Source organism: Sprattus sprattus (genome assembly GCF_963457725.1).
Source record: "Sprattus sprattus genome assembly, chromosome: 2".
Taxonomy (NCBI): domain Eukaryota; kingdom Metazoa; phylum Chordata; class Actinopteri; order Clupeiformes; family Clupeidae; genus Sprattus; species Sprattus sprattus.
Window position 1 is genome coordinate 63,223,973 of NC_137921.1, and position 22,856 is coordinate 63,246,828.

A 22,856-nucleotide genomic window follows, 5' to 3' on the forward strand; every position below is an offset into this window, starting at 1 on the left:
ATGAACGACGTGTGTATTGACTTTATGTCACGGGGCAGGGACAGGGACTTCCTGCTCGCCAGTGACAGCTGGGAGCATCAGGGTTATGTAAGAAGTCATGATCCTGGTGAGATTCCTCTGGACAAAGTGGGTACGCTGTAAGTGCTGGGATTCCCTGTATGGGGGAAGGATTAACGCCCAGTAAACGGATTCCCTGCGTCGTGGGAAAAAATGTCAACAGCTGTGTCATGGGAGCTGAAAGAGTGATGAATCAGAATCTTTATTTTTCTATCATTATTCTTTATTTTTCTCATGTATCCTACATTTATGTGTTTGTCATAATTAGAGTTAGGTGATGCTCCATCTTGGGTGGGCTTCTCTGAAGCTCCATTTTGCAGGCATGAGTGAGATAAACTCGGTTCCCTTAAAGTGTCACCATTTCCGGCCATTTCAGGCTCTATTGCAGACTTTTCCCCTTTGGGTGTCTATTCGCTGTTCAGCAACAGAAAAAAGCGTCTAGACATTAAAGGGTGTGTGTGCACATATGGTCGGAACTACTTCCACTGAGAATCTCACACTTCTACTTAGTCTTCTACTTAGAATTATCAATAAAATGGGAGCTGCTGGTGGATGAAAAACGATTATAACATAGAGCAGACATGGGCAAAGTACGGCCCGCGTCTGGCCCAATTTTTTATATATATATACAGTGGTGGCCAAAATTGTTAGAACACTAGGCATATTTAAGAGGTTTCAGTTGTTTTTGTTGAATTGGCCATTAAAATACCCTTAAAACTAATGAAATACCTACAAAGTCATCATTATGCTCTATAAACCATAGAATAGAGCTATCATATGTAGATTAAGGTCAATTTCCGTACAAAAACAAACTAGGCCTATTTCACTGTCAATGTCACACAATCATGTTACTTCACAGAAGAAGCCAAATTACTTGTTTTATCATTGTCAGGTGTGGTCGTGGTTAAATTGATGGTGATGCAAGAGTCTTAGGACACAGCTCGGTGATTCTTTTGAATGTACAAGGCCTATCTTCCGCATTAAGTGATTGGTAACATAAGGGTTTTGTCACTGAGGCCACACCACCTATTGTTTTAGATTCAAAGCCTCTAGAGGCAGTCTTAAAGCAAATGTTGCTCTTTGAACATGGCTAAGGTGAAGAATGAGCTAATGAGTAAGCAACGGGTTCGAATAAAGGCCCTTTTTGATGCTGACTGTAGCTACCGCCGCATAGCCAAGGACTTGACATTCAGTCTAAGCACTGTAAAATACACTTTAGACCGCCATGCCACCAGAACCGAAATGGGAGAGGCTGAAAAAATAAACTGTGTGAAGTGAAGCATCTCAGAATTCTCAGTCTTAAGGACTGAAGAAAGACTTCACAAGAATTGGTGACGAGATCAACACCACAATGACTAATGGTTCAATAGTGTTCCCAAGAAATGGGAGAGGCTGAAAAAATAAACTGTGTGAAGTGAAGCATCTCATAATTCTCAGTCTTAAGGAATGAAGAAAGACTTCACGAGAATTGGTGACGAGATCAACACCACAATGACTAATGGTTCAATAGTGTTCCCAAGAACTGTGCGTCGGAACCTGTGAGAAAAATAGCTTTTTGGCAGAATAGCAGCACAGAAACATTACTGAAAGAGAAAAATAGAGTGAAACGCCTGAAATTTGCAAAAGAACAAGAAATGGACAAAGAAAGATTGGTATAAAGTGTTGGGGACTGATGAGTCCAGGTTTGAATAGTTTGGCAACAAGGGAAGAGTGTATGTTTAACAAAGTGAGGGGGTGGGATATAAAAATGAGTGTCTCTAGCCAACAGTTAGACAAGGAGGGGGTAGTATTATGGTGTGGGGTGCCATTTAATCCTCAGGAACAGATGACTTTGGCGAAATTGATGGCATCATGGATAAGAAAGTATACCATAACATTCTGGTGAGGCATGGAGTTCCTTCTGGGAGTGGCGTTAATGGGCCTGGATTTATTTTCCAAGAGGACAAGGACCCTAAACATTGTTGTAACTATTGCCAGTACGACCTGTGGCAGAAGGAATCTTCTGGAACATTGAAAATTATGGACCGGCCCCCTCAAAGTCCGAACCTCAAACCCATCAAGCAAATTTGGGGCGAGTTGGAAAATAAACTGGACAGATCTAGTGTACATTCAAAGGAAAGCCTTTGGCTTGAGTTGCAGAAGGCATCGGATAACATTAGTGTTGAAGTTCTCAAGAAATATATTGACTCTATGCCAGAGAGATGTGCTGCTGTAATTGCTGCCAAAGGTGGGCTTACCAAATATTAGAGTTAAAAGTGGATAAAAACAGTAGGAATCACTTCATCTGATATTTGTTGTGCTCAGAACAACCATCTGCATGTTTCATTTACATTATGAAATTAAACAATGTTTCGGAGACAAAAAAAAGGTCAATATTCTCAGATCTGTAAGGTGTTCTAATAATTTTGGCCACCACTGTATATATATATATATATATATATATATATATATATATATATATATATATATATATATATATATATATTTTAATTAAATGACACGTCAACTATAAAAATCCACCTCAACCATTTTTCACAATCGACGTCGTCAATTTTGTCGACTTATCGTTGCAGCTCTATGCCGTACAGAGCCTGCGTTGTTGCTCTAACCTGTTAATGTAAATCATAAAGAAGTTCAAGTGAGGTAATTGGTTTGGGCGCAGGCATCAGATGTTTTCATGATGTTTGATCAGTCACGTTACGCCATGTTTTTGTATTGTTCATGTTCGTGCAATTAGTTAAATTGCCTTGCGGCCAGATGCGGGCCATGCAAATAAATGTTTTGCCACTTGTTAAAGGCCAAATCCTTTCATGTGATGATTTTTACATGTCATTTATATTAGTTCACACAAACACATCTGTTCCTGGCCCGGCCCCTCTGTCAAATTTAAGGACCCATTGTGGCCCGTGAGTCAAAAAGTTTGCCCACCCCTGACATAGAGGCATACAATTTTGTGCCTGTGTGTGTGTGTGTGGGGCTTGTGACCCTTATCATCTACCACCTCCTTCTCAAACCACATTCTAACTCTAGGTTCTTTTCCACAAAAATGCACTAGAATACAAGGCAGGTGTCTAGGCAGCACTTCCAGGAAAGGACTGTGGGAAAACAGTGGAGGACAGAGTCTCACAGGAACGCTAAGAGACCAGGAACCGGGGCCAGAGGGTGAGGTGAAGGTGGGGAGTTGGGGGTGAAGGGGTTGGATAAGAGGTAGAACGTGCTGCTCCAAACAGCCAGTGCAACAATAACAAGCAGACAGGGATTGTGGAAACAAATGCTGAGGCCATAGGTGGAGCTCAGAGACTTCAGTCATACTCAAAATCAGTCAAGAGTTCTTCTGTTATCCTGCTATGGAGGAACCTTTAAAGTTCCAGTTCAATTGACAAGGGGTTATTCACAAAAGTGTTTTTGTCAGATATGAGCAACTGTAACACCGAAGGAACAAAGTGCGAAGAACATTCTTAACCTAGAAAAACAAAAAACCTTGAGCTTCTGAAAGACTCGCGAGGCCTTTGTTCCTTTCAGTGGGTGTGCTGTTCAGGGCATTTTACAGTACGATACAGAGGACCGATTTACTCCTCTGATTCTGGGACAGGTTATTTTTAGCATAATCTTATCTCCTCACTTAACCCAGTGATATCAGGGACATTTAACCTGCTTTGTGTGACCATCATGTTGAGACACTACTGATGGTCAACAAGTTAAGTGCAGTAATGGAGTTCACCACATTTAAGAGATAGACGAACAGAGAGGTATATGACAAATGCATATATTACACTCTCTACCCAAGGGGAAGTATGTACTCTTGTTTGGAATTATGATTAAATACAGTTTTGTGTGCGGCACAACCCTTCAGCTGTTGTATAGATGCAACTGATTTGTTTGCTGCCCTTTTCCTAAGATGTGTGCAATGGGACCACATGGGAAAGGGTGCAAGATTATTTCTTTGTACCTCGAAGGGAGCGCCCTCACTGAAGTCAAAAGACACGAAGACATCAACGTCCCTCGCCCCCCTCAGCTTGTTTACGAAGCATAATCTCATTAATAAAATAAATAAAGTGAATTAGTGACAGTAGGCAACATGTTGTGACAGTAGGCAACATGTTGCCTTCATGTAATGTTTCCTTCATTGTTCATGCTGAAATAGCAACAGTGTGTATAGGACACAGAAAATCTAGACGGCCCTTTTCTTAAAGGCTGTTATTAAAGGCTGTGTGTGTATGTGTGTGCATGTGTGTGTGTGTGTGTGTGTGTGTGTGTCTATATGTCATCACCCACCAGGGTCCACTGTGTGAGTGTGTACAAGACATTTTCTCCCTGTCCTCTGTTGCTGAGACTGTGAGCAGCTCAGCATTTTAAACAAACCACAAAAACACACAGCAACAACAGCAACAACAACAGCAACTTTCCGTTGCGCCCTCAGGTTGATCAGCGGGACCTACCAGGTCTCGGTGGAGCACCCAGTTGGCATGGAGGTAATGAATGCCATCCAGGATCTGATAAAGGAGGGACTTCACCATCCCTCGAGGCAACTGCATAGGCTTCTTGTTTGCCTTCGAGGCACGGTGGAACTTTATGATGTGCTACAACCAGTAAGATTAGATTAAGGTCAAAACAGGCTTAGTACTTGACTCTGATTACAAAATTACATTGACACTTGGACAAAAAACATATGCCATACAAACACACAAACACGTAATAAAATCAATTAAAATAAAATAATACAAATTATTTAATTAAACTTAGCTGGTATTAAGTTATATGAGTGGCTACATGTTTTCACACTAACCAAACTCACTATTTGTAAACTTTCTGTGTGGAATAAGGTGTGCTGCTGTTTGTAGTCGCTCCGGACCTTTTCAGGATTAGACTGCACTTGAGAAACGGGAACTTTAAAGAAACAAGATTTCAGGAGAAGACGTTTGCCACTCACCCACAGGTCGTGCTCAGCGTAGTCAAAGAGGAGCCACACTTTACGATCGCTGTGGGACAGGAAAACCTTCTGCAGGGCAATCACATTGGTGTGCTTCAGCTCTCTCAGGAGCTGTGAGAAGAGGTGAGAGAGGTCATCAGAGAGGGATTCCTAAACAGGCTTTTACACACACACACACACACACACACACACACACACACACACCACACACACAAACTCTGACAGTGTAGGAGCCCTATGCCGCCTATGCCATGGGCCGCCACTGCAGGCAAACACACACACACACACACACACACACACACACACACACATATTAATTAAAGTAATTTCACATAAAAACTGGTGATGAAAAATAAACACAAGGCTAGACTTGAGAAATGCTGAAAATACTTGTTATCCACACAGTGTGTTTTGTCAAGAAGAAAGTGGGTGAATAAACACGTAGGTTAAACATAAACCTACCGTAGGTTAATCTAAGGACAGAGAACCCTTTAAATGTGAGATAAGTGCATGTGGGAAAAAATGCTTAGGTCCTGTAATTCTTGACTTTCATGATGTTTTAAAGACTTTTTAAAATCGTAGACACTAAAAGAGTAAAACTGTAAACATCAAAAAGAAATAAACAAAACCACCTGGCCTCCTTTCTTTAAAGAAAATCACTGAGGTTAATGTGCACTTCATCTAGACAAGTGGTTCTCATGCACTGGGCCATGGGCATATCTTAGATTGTCAACTTCCACACAAACCCACTTACTCACACACGTCAACAAAGGCCCGAACAAGTGACAAGTAAAGTACTCTTACAGCACAATATCTCTACATGCAAAAAGGCACTGGGGAATACTTACACTAACATGCCAACATCATAAATGTTCTCATTCCAATACCATTTCCTGCCAGCACTACAGACAAACAGATTATATACAGTATATAAATATATATATATATATATATATTACATAAGAAAAGACCCTGGTTAAGCTTCATCCGAAGCGAACATAACACCATGCACACAGACACTTCACTAATGGCAGATGGCAGACGATTGTGTGTGTGTGTGTGTGTGTGTGTGTGTGTGTGTGTGTGTGTGTGTGTGTGTGTGTGTGTGTGTGTGTGTCTGATGCATGTGTGTGCTGGTGGTGGTTTGGTTGAATTCTAGCAATGCAAATATTACTTCATAGAACAGCTCAAGTACAGGGCCTACAAGTACGGGGTGTACATCAGCACATCTGTGAGGGGGTGAGTTCTGTTGTGAACGTACTGTGATGCAGACAAAGCTCTGACTCACTGCAAAGAATGTGGGAAGCAGAAGCACCTTAGGGTGATAAATGGGTATGGATGAAGAATCATTTTCTCTGTTGCAGTTTTCTTTCATAAGCATTTTCAACAATACTACATAACCCCTTGATTTGTAAGTACAGTCGTTGTTTGTAAGTGCATCATTCATTTAAATATACATCAAAAGCGAACGTCAACCAGCAGAAACTCATATAGTTACTACCGCAGAGTCTCTAAATTCCATAGTTATATAAAAATAATTCCATATTCTAATTTCTTATTTAGTCATCAATTCATCCCTGCAGTAATATCACACTACCTACGAAAGACAGCTGGCAGGAGGGAAGAGCATCTGTGGTCAATACAGCCAGGTAGATGGAGCCAACTAAGTCACTTAAGAACAAACTCACAGAATAACCCTAGAGCCAGCAGGAGCAGTGATGACAGGCAGACCACATGGGGCTTGGACTACAAGGCAACGAACAAGGGATTGAACACGGATACGGCCAGTCTGGGGAGTCCAGCGGCAGGTTGATCACCAAAAACCACAGGATATCAGTTCCCCTGCTACAGTGAAAGGAGAATCCAGCACGCGAGCACAGAATGGTGGACATTACACAGCTGGTGAACAACAGACTAGGAAATATGTGGTGAACAGAAACCAAAGGTTATATGGCCAGGGGATTTTAAAAGCCAAGAAAGGAAGTTGCATCAATGATGATTTAAAAGGAATTATGGAAGGATTGAAGGGTACAGCAAAAAAGTACATTGAATTGCATGGGTGAGGTCATGTATAATTATTACATGAAAAGACATGGAGTGAGTAAGAAAGCTAGGTGGGGAAGGCCAAGACGACAGGTTGAAATATAAAAGGCTGATTTGAGCAAAGTGGCAACAAAAGATTGAAAACAAACAGATGGTGAACAGAGAGGAAGGGTTAGTGCACTGGAGGCAGAGGGGAAGAGTAGACTGGCTACACTTAGGAATGCAGAGCTCCTCAAACATAGAAGGAAGAAACAACAACAACAAGTTAGGGCTGCATTGTACAAGGATCCGACGCTAAAGTATGTGTGCGATTAAGGAACCATTTGAAAGGAGGAAGCTAAAGTATGTGTGCGATTAAGGAACCATTTGAAAAGGAAGAAGCTAAAGTATGTGGAACTGGTGATGGAAGCAAAGGGAACAAGGTTGACAAGCACACACAAGACTAGTGGAGATGGGTGTTAGAGGGTTTGTAGCTAAACCGTAGCTACTTTTGGTTTTTGAGGACGGTCGCTCAAAGGAGTTTTTAAGGAGTTGTCTGAGGCTGATGAAAAAGCGAGCCTGTATTTATGGTGCTAATGTGACCAGGGTACATATACTATTTTATTCCCTTACCCTAATCCAGGTCTGTAATCTCGGTGGGGGGGGGGGGGGATTTGCCACCCCTAAGCCCCAACCCTTCCCCTTCCCCTAACCTGGGTTCGTATCCAATACCTACCATTACCCTAACCCTTCCACCCCGTACCCTGGATAGCCTGTGACGTGTCACAGTATAATGAGATTGATGTTTAGATTATTAGGCAGTGCATCATTCAGACACTGAGATATGCATGTGAAATCTTTTGAGGTGGGTCCATTGTTGTCCTTGATATTGACATGAGTCTTCATCTATCGTGAGTATGAAGGGGGATAGGTCTGGGACACCAGACACCACTGTTAAGCCTTCTGGAGGTGTCTTGGCCTAATTCAATTTAACACTGATGAAGGAAGGTGCCCACTTGGCAACCACAGTGAAATGCTCACAAAGGCATCTTTGTTGTTGTTTTGTTTCAGAATTGGTACGATGGTTGCAGTGCACCTTGTTGCTGTAATACTTAGGCTAGGTTGCTGGGTTCGAGTCCTTGCATGAGTCAGTGAAGGTGTGGCCGCTGTGGAAGTCCCCAACTAATAGCACAAGGAATTAAACGTCTTTTCCTGTGTATAACTACAATTATAAAGTACTGAGAATTGAACTTGAAATTGTATTCAGGTCATGGCCACATTTTCCTCTTCACAAAAGAGATATTGTATATCTACAATTCCTGTAATTCAAGTAAAATTGACTCTTTTAAGTGCTATTTTATACCCACTCAACTCAAGGCCCCTTGGGCAGAAACAAAACTGTGTAGCTTACCAAGAACTTTTCAATTTGTATTGACCGAATGTAACTGATGTCCTTGAAGAATGTTACATACTCTACTCTACTGCCTCATGTGTATTACTGAAAGTAGCTGGAATTTACTGAAAACACCAACTGTAGCTGCTGATGGCGCACCCTTCTGAATGGTCATATTTGACCAGTGACTTGGATATACGATATCGATCATCCAGTTAAGAAAATTTGCCACCATGTACAAAACTTGAAAAAAAAAAAAAAAAAACATTTCGGAAGATGACAAGAGGTCAAGTTCGACTTAAGTTGTCAGGGACACAAGGCCTATTTAGTTAACTGTAGGAGTTAGGCACTGTATTATTCAGAGGTCTACTTGGTGTGATTACTCCCTGCAATCTGACCTCAGGTCTCTCTCTGTCTCAGGACGGCAGTGCTGGCTGATCCTTTCCACACAACTGTAATGTTAGAGCCTGTGCTGAAAGATTAGATACAGTAACTGGGAAGACCTGCATCCATAGCATATTGGGCAAGTATATCTCCCACCAGACAGACAGACAGACAGACAGACAGACAGACAGACAGACAGACAGACAGACAGACACACACACACAGACACACACACACACACACACACACACACACAGACACACACACACACACACACACACACACACACACACACACAGCCGCTGCCTGCTTTGATGGCATAGGGAGGCATGGGCTACTAATGTTAACAGAGAGGCTTGTTTGATTTGGGCTGTGAGTGGGCTGGCTACAGAGGGGTTACTGGGGCTAGTGTTTAATCGCAGTCTAATCCCCATGGCTAGCACATGGCATTGTGCCGCTGAGCCCCGGGCTTACTGTACCAACACTTACTGTGACTCCCACACGCCCAGCGCAGAACAGCACAGAACAGGACAGGACAGTAGATGGGCCCACCCACTTTCACACTCAACTAGGCCACTTAGGCTGCCCAAGTGTCATCTGCCCAACAATATGTCCATTGGACTGTAGAACTTCAACAGTCAAGACATCAAAATTACAGATGAAAGCGTGAATACAAGAAAGGAGTATGATGATTTTTCATCGCCAGTAAGAAATGTACAATCTTACTAATCTATGTTAATTTAAGTAGAAACAGTTTCAGACTGCACATACATTTCAGAATTGTGCACAAATATTGAGACTCCATGGAAGATCACAATAACATACCAGTAATTCATTTAATTGGACTGAAATTCATGACTTTTTCATGCATGGAAAATGTAATTTCAAAATTTGACTTTTCCAGGATTTCAATGGTCGTATGAGCCCTGTTCAAGGTGCATTTTCCAAAAAAAAGGGAGTGTTGTTCCGCTGCATTAGTTGAGTCATTTATGGCTCATTTTCAGAAAAGGAGATTTGGATTCTTTACCAGGAGGTTTCTTTTGAGGAGTAGTACTGTATTGGGCTGAGTAGTATTGTATTGTAACCATCTACAAAATATAAGAGCATATCCCTTATTACCAAATTAGTTGAGACTAAAAAGAATAACAACAACAAAACAAGACAGAAATGTGATTACATTCGTATCTTTTCAAATGGACCTTTCCTAGAAATGTTGACATATAACCAGACACCTAAAAAAGTGTTGGCCCCAAGCCCCAGTTAAGAGTGGTCACAGCTGAACACCACTGCTTTTCCCAGCGGTGGAAGCGAGGTGGTTAGCACCCAGGGAAGAACTTTCCATGACAAGACTCATGGGTGACTCAGCTTGTTGTTGTCACCAAGCCCACTGAGAGAGAAGGAGGAAAGAAAACCAGACATGGGACACCCGTCTGCACTGTATGACTCATGACCTAAGCCACACAAGGCAGGAACCGAGAATATAGGTGTGTCACCTTGGGGTACCAAAAGAATTTCTAATAAATGCAATTGCTTTCCTTTCCTGTCTGGTTGAAAAATAATGAAGAAAGCTTAGCTTCTTTAGCTAAGAGAGTGGAGATGATTAAAGATCATGGCACACACGCAATAAGGATTTGCACAGTTCAGGACCTTCCAGCAAAAAAAAAAACAATCAATGGATGGCCCTTCTGTTCCCTGCACTCATAACATGACAGTGATAATCTCACCATCTCCTCGTAAACACTTCTTGGCGAGACTTTATCATGGGTGACTGACAGCCCATCAGCTTGATCAAGCCTGGAAAATATACCGGAAACACCCTCTCATTGACACAAGTGTTTTCACAACAACATCTTCCACAAGCTACCCCAACGTTCACAGCTTCAAATGAGCAGAGAAAACTGCCTTCAGAGTCCAAAAGGACATGTTTATGTCTTTTATTTGACTTGTCTTACTTTGCTGAGCTCCACTAGCAGGAGTGTGCTGAGGATCACTATCAAGTCACTGCTCGTCCTACTTTTTAGCACCAAAAATGGGTCACAATTTCAGTGTTGGGTTTGCAAGGAGACATGGCACTGGCCTGGTTTCCAAATCCTCACAGCTCTCTCTCTCTCTCTCTCTCTCTCTCTCCCTCTCTCCCTCTCTCCCTCTCCCCCCTGAATGCTAGTGCTTCTTTTAAGAGTGCTTTCCAACTAAAGAGGGCACTGAGCAGCACAAGCGTCTGGAGCCGTACGTTTCAGTTTCTCTCTGCCCCTTCAGTGGAAAAATGCTATCAACCTCTCAATCACAAAAGCACAAAAACAACATTAACCTCAGAGATTCAGCATATTAACCCTTGGCATCTCATGACAAGGGATCATGGCACACTGAATACAAATGAAGACTAAAGAATTTAGCCAAGATCAAGCTGAAGATCTAAGGAGTCTCAAAACTAACATCCCAAAATGAATAACCTAAATTAATCAAGCCAGTTCAATGGACAAGCCAGTTCAATAGTTATGCATTATGTCACAGATGAGGAATAAGCACTGTCCACATAACATAACACCACACACATCTCAAATGACAAATGGTGGCAAACGTACATGTGTGTCTATGTGGCCTTTTGGTCATCTTAGAAAATCCTGCCATGGGGAGCCCTAATGCTCATAGCCTTTTCCACCCACTCGTCTTCCCTTCATTTTGTTGACATTGCTGTTGTCATGGGGAAACAGCACAGCCACTTGTATGATCTCTATAGAATGATGACAGTGCTTTGGAGTCATTGAACATTACATTTTGATGACAGTACTGATGTGTCAGAAAAACCGAGGCAGAAGAGTGGGCGGGCAGGTTAATTGTGTGTTTGTGTGTGTGTGTGTTTGTGTGTGTGTGTGTGTGTGTTTGTGTGAGTGTGTGTTTTAGGGGAAGGGATGTGGATCGCAAACACAAACTGGTCATGTGCAGGCTTGATTGCCTTAAACTGACACCGCAGCAAGTAGCCAAATGTGATCAGGCCTATGATGGAGAGAGAGAGAGAGTGAGAGAGAGAGAGAGAGAGTGAGAGAGAGAGAGAGAGAGAGAGAGAGAGAGAGGCAGATGAAAGGAGTGAGCAGGTTAACAACTGAATTACTGCCCAGTCAGGCCAACTGCGAAGCCATTATCTGAAGGTCAGTCTGCTCGTGCTTCTTCACTGCAGTCACAGAGGCATATCACAACTCTTTTTTTTTTATGGCACAAATCGGTTCCAGAAAAGACTAACTAGTTACCAGTGCACCGAATTTATCTGGTCCAACAACATTATAGGTAGCATTTGTAAATGGACATTCAAAGAAAGACCTCTGCTCTTATAGTCACATTTTTACCCAGACATTAGCATGTTCTCTGTATATCTACAAGATATGGGTTGACGCATGTGCTACTTCATTCACAGAGATAAAATGATTATGGAGATGACTCTCCAGGCACAACATGCTGTCCATCCGGACAATATGGTGGAACTGACAGTGGTACTCTGGCTGGTAGTTAAATTGTAAATGATGTCCATCCTTCCTGAATGGGAGCTCATCACCGTGTCCATGGCAACAGAGTGCAGACAATAATCAGGCAGTATTCTGATCAAACACAACCAAACTATGCAGGGACCCTAGGTCTACAGAGAGAGAGAGAGAGAGAGAGAGAGAGAGAGAGAGAGAGAGAGAGAGAGGGAGAGAAAGAGAGAGGGAGAGAGAAAAAGAAAGAGAAAGAGAGAGCGTGATTACATCCCCTCATGTAGGTCTAAGAGACTTGAATAAACAAAACCCAGATGCTCGCTCCTTTTAAAACCTGAGAGTTGTGCTCTGACCAGGTCCAGCGGTAAGCTTACACATTGATTTTACAGCCAGTGGGCCGGTAAAGCCACATGAGAAATAGTTTGCATGCGCTAATGTTAAGCTTGATTTCACCACAGCTCCTATAGCTCTTATAGGAGAGGATATTAAGGCATTTGTTTTGCAGTACCATGTTCAGTACTATAAGTCATAACTCTTTACTCATTCATTAGGCACATACACCGTCAGAGACTGTGCCCACAATATACTGCTAGAAGCCAGTTTAAACTAGTGACGGTAAGTGACTAACATCTAGGAAAAGTGGCAAGACACGGGTGAACATTTCAGAGCATTAGAGAGTGTCCTCCTGAGAGACCTAGATCACTGGTGCAGGGCAGACCCTCACCTGGCCGCAGCCCCAACCACAGTCTACGTCTTAGTGAGAGCTTGGAAGAAAAGAACTACCAAAACATCCTGATCCTATTATCGGCAGTCGCAAACAGACCAAGCAGCGCAACGTTTGCCAAGCCGCCTGTTAAACCAGGTCGGACGGACTCAGAACTAATATCGGCAACAACACAGGAACACACACATAAATCTCATGGGTTTGCTGTGCTTTTTTTTTTCATCAGGGAGTCACACAGCTGTTTATGCTGAACTTACAATCAAAGGAAATCATTATGAAGCAGAGTAAGTATAACACCCAGAGCACTGAGAGCCCAAAGGTCGATCCCTCTGGTAAGGCGGTGCAGGCTGCTTCAACAAATGCAATTGTTAGTTGCAGAATTTTTCCAGAAAAACATAAAAAAACACAAGAGCAGGGCCTTGAATCTGAAGAATGACTGGATTCATCAACAATCTGGCATAGATTAAATAAACCAATGCAGCCACAGCACACAGGAACTGACAAAGTAAGAGGAAGCTAGCAGAGGTTAGCACGACAATGCCTCCACTGGATTTCAATGGCTCATAATTATGGGGCTTTCACAATGATCTATTATAAGTGCACCGAAACAATTGCCCCCTGGTTACTTAAAAGAGGGACATTACACAAACAAGGTCCACCTGTTCAGTTCAAACTACCACAGCTGCATTGGGTAACACAGAGTTGGCTATTCAGCACATGGGCCCTATACTGAACTTCAAAACTGACCAAAAATACATCTACGAAAACCCTCAAATTCTTCACAGCGTAGTATGTTAGGAAGGAGCCTGGCACAGGCTTATAAGAGACGAAGACTTTCTATTCTAGCAAGGTACAGTAGACCAGGGGTTTTCAACTGGTTTTGTCCCAGGGACCACCATTCTGACTAGAAAATAATTTGCGTGTGTTTTTGTAACCGTTGCTGCCACGCCCCCTCCCCCTGCAGAGATATTCCGCCTACACATCAAAACACATTTTTGAACTTGAGGTCACATAGTGCCTTCCATCAAAACTAATTAAAAGGATGGTACGTTTGCTGGAAGCAAATATCAGGGTAGAACGTTTACCGCCGCCGCCACACCCCCTCCTCATGCATAGATATTTTTATTTTTCACGATACTCAAGAGTAATCTGGAAATGTGTTGAAATATCAATGCGAATTTATACAAATAAAAAAATTAGGGCTGGGCAACGATTACAAATTTTAATCGCAATTAATCGCATTATTTCACTGATTAATCGCGATTAATCGCATTTTTATACGCAAATTCCAAAAATGAATTAAAAAGTAGCGTATAGCGATATATTAAATTTACTGCCATATGAACTGAAGTGCCATTACATTGGTTGTGCAAACAAACACTTAACATCAGCATTTGCATATAGTAGCAGTTAAATAAAATAAATAATTGGTGTTAATTTCAATTTAAACAATTGTATCAAACACAAAACTAAAGCTTATTGCCACTGAATTAATGTTAGAGTGTGGTGAAGCACCAAAAATGTGATTACATTTACGTAAACCAGAAACAGCAAACAGAAGGAAGTTCTGTATTTATAATTGTAAAGATTTTGTTTTATTTTCTAACATAGCTCTTCCCTTATAAAGTCCTACAGTAGGCTATGAGCAAGATTGACAGTTCAATCAGATTAACTCAACCAACAGCAAACTCGGTAACCACAATTACCTCGGAGTTACAGTGCATTATATCGATGAAACCCTTCTACCCTGGCCATTAGTGATGCGCCGGTCAGGTTTTTTTTACACCCGCCCCAACCCAACCCGTGAGGAGATCTGAACGCCCAGCCCGCAAAAATATGCACTGATAATTACCCAAACCCAACCCAACCCGCGGAAGAAAAGAAAAAACGCCAGTGAATCCATATTGCCATGTAACCTAAATGGAAAATAAAGAGAACTCATTCAAGACACTGCCTTGTGCTAGATTCGCAGTAGAGATTGTGATACAATTTCATAAAAGATTAAGGCCGAATCTCGATTCTTCTCCTTGCCCCTTTTGCTTAATCTTGTCTTAGTCTTAACCCTAGCACTTGCAAGTGTAAGGGCCAAGGGCTGAGATCTTTCCCCTATAAAATGAGACGCCACTAGGTTTCGGGTACGTCATGCGTGACTGTATGAGCTATGAAACTAGCGATTTAAAAAAAAGTCTAATGTAGAACATGGTTGCAAATATATATGTATACAACTGTGTAGAGCACAAAACAAGACTGTCGTCATTTTTAAATTAATTATAAGCCAAAAATACTTGTAGTGTATGTAGCATGATAGCTGGCAAGCTACCATATAAGCCAATGGAGTGGTGGTATACACGCTAAATGTATCCTAAAACTACCGTTTGAAAGCTTCAGTTAAGACCGACAATTCTATGCATCGCTCGTGTAGTACATTTCAGATCAAACCGAGTCATTATAAACATATAAAAAGTTGTGTAGATAGCTTTATTCATGTAAAATATTCCTCGCTTCAAGCAGCCATGTTTTTTTGAAAATTCCCGAGCTGGTTTCGCGGTGTGCTCTGGGATAGACCTCGGAGGACCAAGGTAGCTCTCCGATCATCTCAAAAACGAGGGCCAAACACCCCTTAAACTTACCCCTTAATCTTGATCAAGTTGGGTATTGAGACACCACTAGCTCTCACATGAACGCGCAATTTCAAGGGTAAGGGGTAAGATAAGGGGTAAGGGGAAGTATTGAGATTGGGCCTTAGTAGGCCTACCAAACAACAACAAAGAAACTGAAAGATCAAGGTTTACGTCGTTCTTTATTTTGCAGAAAATCGCATGGAATTGCATTTCAACAGTTGCCGAAACTTTAACATCTGACATCAGGTCTGAGAACTTTATTAGATATATGATATAATTAGATTTATTAGAAAGGTGAACTTAGGTCTTCTTTTAACTTTGATTGGCTAACATTGCATGTAGAGCAGCGTTGAATGAATGAAAGGGAGCCCTGCATTTGCGACATTGGCGTGTGTGTGCTTCCCAGAATGCCTTGCGTGTGTGAATGTTATGTGTAAAATGTGTAGTTGGCAACATGGATGTTAGTTAGTCTACTATTGAGCGTGTGATAATGGATGTAGCCTATTCGTTACTGTGGTGTCTCTATTAGTAGCCTAACTCTAATGTGTTTACCCGATATGTTTAAGTGAGATTACCATTGTGGTGTGTTGCACCCGCATTAGTAGTACCATGTAAAATCTCCCTACCCCACTACACGTTTCAGGTCTTTAACCGCGAATTATTTCCTTTTCCGGTTCCACAGCAGCCACCGGCAAACGTTTACAAAATAAAAGCCTGAAAGCAACAGACTTTTAGAATAATAAAATAAATAATAAAAACTGCGTTAACGCGCGTTAAAATAATTGTCGGCGTTAAATGACAGATGGATTAACGCACGATTAACGCGTTAACTTGCCCAGCCCTAAAAAAAAATGCAATGGTGAACTGCCGCGGACCCCCGGTTGGAAACACCTGCATTAGACCATGTCATGCAAGGCAAGGGAGAACTATTGTCTCAAGGGTAGGGAGTGCAACTCATTAACTGATAATGAGATAGATGAGAAAGGGTGGAGATGGCATTTCCTCCTCGGCATTAAGCAGATTTGTGAGTGGAAAGTGGCAAGGGTTTGGAAAAGGTTGGACAACAGAACCCCTGAGACCTGCTTGTTATGCTAGGCTAATGCCCACAAGGTTCGTTGCACAACAACAGACTCTGAGCAAACAAAGCTAACAAATAGAAGCATTTAGCTCCTACTGCAGTGTGAGCCTATCAGCTACTGACACCAAGAAGCAACAAAACTTCATATGGGTCAGTGTGATTGTGTGCCCGTGCCCGTGCCCGTATGCTTGTGGGTGTGTGGGTGTGTGGGTGTGTAGCCTGAATCATCGTTGAGGATTTACCTGAGGGATTAATGGCTAAAACATGTCACTGAGTTTTCTGGCGTTCAAGACTTCAACCGCCCCGAGCCTGTGTTACACAAAGCCTTCCCACATCAGGTCTGTCAAAGGTGTAGACAGACAGACGCCACCAACAATGTCTATAGGAGGAATGAAAGTGTCAGAAAGCAATGTATTTACAAGAGAGCAAGTAACGTTTACATAACCACTACTTCTTTGTACTAAAACCTGCACCGACACATGAGGGTAAATAATATAAAACAAATGCGGAATGAACTGCAATGGAGGAAGAACAGGACACACTGACTCCAATCTTAAACTTCATCAAAAACCGCTGCAGCTTATTGTTGGCAAGCCTGGATGAACCACATAAAGCCCCTTTTCACAGACGTCATGCAAATGAGCTTGCCAATAACCACCAATGATAAATGACTCTACAAGCCATTAATGTTGTTTTTCAAAATGTCTGAAGAGCCATCTCTCTGGCTGGAGGAACTGCTGCAGGCTTGCTCCATCATCAGTCACATCAAACTACTCACACATGGCATCCGCCAGACTTCGGAGTCAGCTCTGCATGCCACAGAAGTTCCAACCCCTTGGACACTCTCTCTTTCTCTCTTTCTCTCTCTCTCTCACTCTCACTCACGCAGGGATGTAGAGGAACACAAAGAGGCCATTGTTTGAGCCAAGCTAAGCCGTTCAAGGGGGTGCAAAACTAATTTTGCTGGTGCCTTTTTTTACTGTCGGCTGCGTTTTGTTTGAATTTCTCCACTCGGGGGTAATGATGAGAGGCCTTCACAGCTCCACTCCACTACAGTAAACAGCCAACACTCAATTCCCTCCACTCCTGTGCTTTTAACTCTTAAGCTAACAGGCATTAGCCAATTGAAAGAGCAGAGTTACATTAAAACTATTAGCCGTATGCGGTATCATTCATGATACATCAGATAGAAGTGATAAAGTTGGGAAGTTCTATCAGTCAACAGGTACGAAGTCCACTGAGAACACTAGGCTACCCCTTGTTTTTATGACATGGCACTGAATGAGTGATACCCGGAGGTTTCCAGAAGCCCAGTAAAATCAGTGAGATTAGATAGCAGGTGTGGCCCAGTGAAATGATTAGATCTAATTAACACTCATTTGAGCTCCTTGGCACCAAGCACAGACCGCATCATGATAAAAGACAAACCTGTGTTATGTTCTGCTTCCTGCAACAGGGCTGGCACACGACAAACCTGTCTGTCTACTTAGACATCACCAGGTGCTGTATATGCTGACCTTGACGAGTCGGCTTTACACACCAATCACTCTGGAACTGGACTGGAAAAAAAGGATTCTGGGTCTCTCCTGGCTTTTGCCACCACCAACTAAATAAATGTAGCCTTGGTACAGATATCAACCAGTCAGAATTCCTTTAAAGTGAGGAGTATTCCAGGCTGCCAATTGTTTTCAGAGTGCATGTCACAGTGAAGAAAGGGTACATACTCTTTGTGTCTCAGGTTTGCATGCCTTGCTAATGTCACAACAGCTTTACGCATCCAAGGACCAAAGACTGTCTGGAAGGACACTGGATTGGAGCAGCACCACCATTGCCTTCCCTCTTAGCTCTACAATGCTCAACCAACCAGACTTCTCATTCAAACCTACAAAATAATCACCTCTCCTGCCCATGAAATCTTCCCATCTGACACAGAGAATGTTATGTATGCCTTCCTGACAAGTCTGTAGGAATCCAAATAAAGAGACTTAATGTCCCAGAAAACCGTAATTAAGACTCATGTCTAGTACGGTGATATTGACTGAAAAGATTTAACGTCAGATAGTTAAAAGTGCTTACCCTTGTTTGTTTACAATCAGGACAAACTGGAAAGAGCATCAATCTGTAATAAGGCTGACTCATGTTTAATGTCATGAGGACTTGAAAGTCTGTCTGTTGCCCCCGGAGAGACCGCAACCCAACTTTATGTGCGAGTTTGGTTTTGTGCTCAATCCCAAAGCTTCGCATTTTAGTGCCGTCGGACTTTTACTAGACTCTTCCTGGAAATAAGAGAAAAGACACATTTTGACAGCGGCAGGTTATGGGAAAGGGGCCAGAACAAACCAACTTCAAATCTCACCGTCATCTTATGAAATGGTTAGATAACACATCAAACTCTTTCCCCCTCTGTACCAAGGGTTTACACTTTTGAACATTTTAGAACATCATTTTTTGCTACAAAGGCTATATGTAGCTACACAAAGATGTGTTCTATACCAAAGCACCATAGCCATATTGACCCCTAAGGTCACTGCCTGTGTGTTTTCTCTACAGAGGTTTTCCTCCATTCTGTGCAGTGACCCAGATGAAGCCTGTGGTTTGCCTCCGAGCTATGAATGCCCACGTCAGCTCTATGTCTGTCTTCACCGAAGGGATAACTTTCACTGCAGTGATCAGCCATCTCTTTCCTTCTCTGGTGTGTGTGTGTGTCTGTGTGTGTGTGTGTGTGTGTTGTAAAGCATGTGCCTCTCTTTCTGGTGTCTTACTCTATGACACAGGTATTGGTGTTAACCCTAAGGTTACTGAGGACTACATCACTTTTTAAAACTGTAAACAATGACAGTTGCATGTGCTACCTAGATCAATAGACACTCCTAGTCCTCAGCGCTTTTCAGAGCACATGTGATGCCGATCACCACAGGAAACTCTGCTCCTCGTCTCTGCACACCATTGCTTTAGTCCCTCTGACACAGTGATCTCCTGTGAAGGTTGGCAGACCTTAAGTGTGATCTTCCTCTAATCGTACCAGCTCTCTGTAAATGAGTGCGCGCAATATGATTGCCAGTGTGGCTGGCTGCAAATGTGCATGTCTCTGTGTGTTTTCAGTTGCACCTCCTCCCACTTTCCAGAATCTTCTACCAATCACGGGCAGGAGCAGAGGACCACAGCCCCCTCTGTGCCAGATTCACTGGAGAATGTTGCAGAGGACATACCTCAGGGTCTTTCCTTTCGAGCTTATCCATACTCACATTACACCAAACGCAACACTTCAAGCTGACCGTTTTCAATCTGTATTTCACTTACCTTGTCAAAATGAACGCAGTTTAACAGCACAAACAAATATGCCGAGTTAGTTGATGCAAACCAGGTTCAGTCCAATGGGATCTGCTATAGCTATTAGCCAATATCACCAATGCACTATATGAAAGACGATGATAATGTAACCAACATTAGCCTTCTTTGCAGGTCTTATACAAATGGTTGTGTGAAAGCCACCCAAAGACTAAGCTAGTGTTTTGCTATTACCATGCCCTCAAGGACACTGGTCAGTACGTTCATTGTAAATGCAGGCAGTTAAAAAAGAACATGATACCATACACCTGCACAAAACAACCTTGTATCAGAAAAGATACAGTTTGTTTTCTTTTGTGTGTGTGTGTGTGTGTGTGTGTGTGTGTGTGTGTGTGTGTGTGTGTGTGTGTGTGTGTGTGTGCGCGTGTGTGTGTGTGTTAAAGAGTGTCTGTGCCTGTGTGTTTACTTTCCACTAAGGTTTCTTTGGCATCCTAACAGGAATGACCTTTCAGCCTGGGTAGCATTCTTCTAACTATGCTGTATGTGCTACACAGAGCATAGACTCTTACATAACACTGACATACTCTGTCACAAGGGCCTCATGCCTACGAGCCAGATAAAGACTAGGCATCACTGACTGTGAAGAGGCACACATTGGCAGACATTTATCAGATAGTTAGACTGTTGCCTGTATAAGACCTATGCCCTTCTCCGGGATCCAACCCTCCCTTGTGACTTTGATTGGCCTGTTATTAAGCTTGTTTACTTAGAATGGCATAGAAGCCTGGCTATGACTGTGTCATACTCCACTCTGCCGATAAACAAACACACGGTGTGGCAGGTAAACAGGAGAACTGCCCAACTTTGATATCAACAAGAAAAAAGCATGCCTCCATCTTGATGTTGAGCCTTATCGCATTACGTCAACACAAGGAACAAACCAACTGGTGCCAAAACAAACAAACAAGTCACCCAGATCTCAGGTCAACATGAACCTGCTCTGTGAAGTTCTGACAGCAGGCCAGAAACACAGATTCCAAAAGTAGTGTGTGATGTGTGGTGAGTGACACTGAAGCCACAAGTGTACACAGCATTTTATCTCTGCATCTAAAGGCACAGCTCTGCAGTGAAGGTGCATACTGAAAGAGTCTGCAGATTTTTTGGCGAATTCTTTGATGAAAACACATAAGGTTGTTCCTTGGTTCAAGTTGTTGTTGGCTCTCAACATAGACAAAAGGCCAGGAGCCAAGCCTGATGGCTCTGGTCTGATGCTATTCAAACTGAGAGTGGGGGTCTATTTGAAATTTGGTCTGGTATGTGGAACTTTGGTCTGATATATGAAATTCACCTATACCTAACAATACGTTATTTTTCAAGATGTGAGATATTGCCCATGAAAGTTAAATGACACATCAAGAGCACAATTCTGAGGCACTGATTGGAAGAAAGACCAATGCGCCCGGACACGACTATCCACACAATTTAATTGGACGATATTTCACTAAGGAACTCTGATTGGATCCGGCCTGTCGGCACTTACCGCTATCTCCCTGCAAGCAGACATCGATATTCCAGTGCCTTCAATTTGCTTCAGTGCATACTCCTTCTCGTCGTTCCTGCGTATGACAAAAAGTGGAATTGCAGCATGTTTTAGTAGTGAGCTTTGCAAAACAAATTGCCTGTTGATAACAGATGTCCATTATTATTTGCATATAAAATGCTACAGAGACAGAGAACAACATTTGCACAAAGAGGGAAAAATAACAGAAAAGAAATACCCAAAATAATTAATTTAATTTCAAGACGTACTTGTTGTTTTACATGTTGCTGTACTGCAATCTTTAAAGCACTCCTGCACTGCACTCCTCCCGTGTCATTAATTCAAGTTGATACTTTAACTTGAACTACCCAGGGTTCCTTTTTTCAGACTGGGATGTACACAGAGGTTAATCTCATAGCAGTCCTGAAACCACTCCGCTCATAAGAAACTCGATTTCACTCTCGACAGAGAGAGCGTGCAGCAGCCAGACAACCAGAATGAGATCAGACCTGCTCTGTGTTTGAGAACAGGGGCCTGTGTGCACAGAGGATATAGCAAAAAACCTCTTCTAGATGCCCCTCCCTGGTGGGTTCGTCTGTAAGCTATTTCCTCTTGAACGCGATCAGTGTTAACTGCTGTTGCTAGGAGTGGCCTTTCCCCTTGGGGCAGCCTTTCACCTCAGCACAAACACCACCAGCCCTCCAGTTCAGCTCCGACACAACCACCAGTGCGCTCCCCCACTCAAACAAACAGCCCATCTATGACACGCTCACTTGGGCCTTTTTTTTTAAGGCTTTGTCTGAGAGGGAAAAATGCTTCGATTTTGGACACAAAGACAGTCCAAGTAGTGTTTGAGGACACACAGACGGCCCAGGTAGTGTTTGAGGACCCACAGACATCCCAAGTAGTGTTTGATGACACAAAGACAGCTCAAGTAGTGTTTGAGGACACACAGACAGCCCACGTAGTGTTTGAGGACACCGAAGGCCAAAATAGTGTTTGAGGACCACAGACAGCCCAAGTAGTGTCTAAGGCTACCGGTGCAAATCCATACAAGCGATCTGAGCGACGCGATCAAATTCCATTGCTTTGAGTGGGCGTGTTCTTTCTCTGAAATGTTGGCCGCTGCCGGTGAAATATCGCTCCTCATTTGCATAAGTTTGAGCATGTTCGAATTTTCATCAGGCGCGTCGCTCAGATCGCTGGTTTACGTCACAATGGAGCTGGCTCCCGTTGAAATGCATGGGGTCGCCCAGATCGCGTCGCCCAGATCGCTTGTATGGATCTGCACCGTACACTAAAGCACTGACATGGTTTGGTTATGGCCGTGCAACACCAAGAGACGTAAGAGC

The 22,856-nt window shown here is 42.7% G+C and overlaps 1 protein-coding gene across 1 annotated transcript in view; it reads right to left on the bottom strand.

Annotated features, from left to right (window-relative positions):
* The window catches only part of cdk19 (cyclin dependent kinase 19), a 49,466-nt gene that overhangs the window by 21,121 nt on the left and 5,489 nt on the right, over positions 1 to 22,856 (bottom strand). The window contains exons 2-4 of the mRNA XM_080860550.1: positions 21,505 to 21,580; positions 4,988 to 5,098; positions 4,497 to 4,637 (exon numbers count right to left, since the gene is read on the bottom strand). Coding sequence (XP_080716676.1) covers positions 4,497 to 4,637; positions 4,988 to 5,098; positions 21,505 to 21,580 — 328 coding nt within the window. The remainder of the gene's footprint in view (positions 1 to 4,496; positions 4,638 to 4,987; positions 5,099 to 21,504; positions 21,581 to 22,856) is intronic.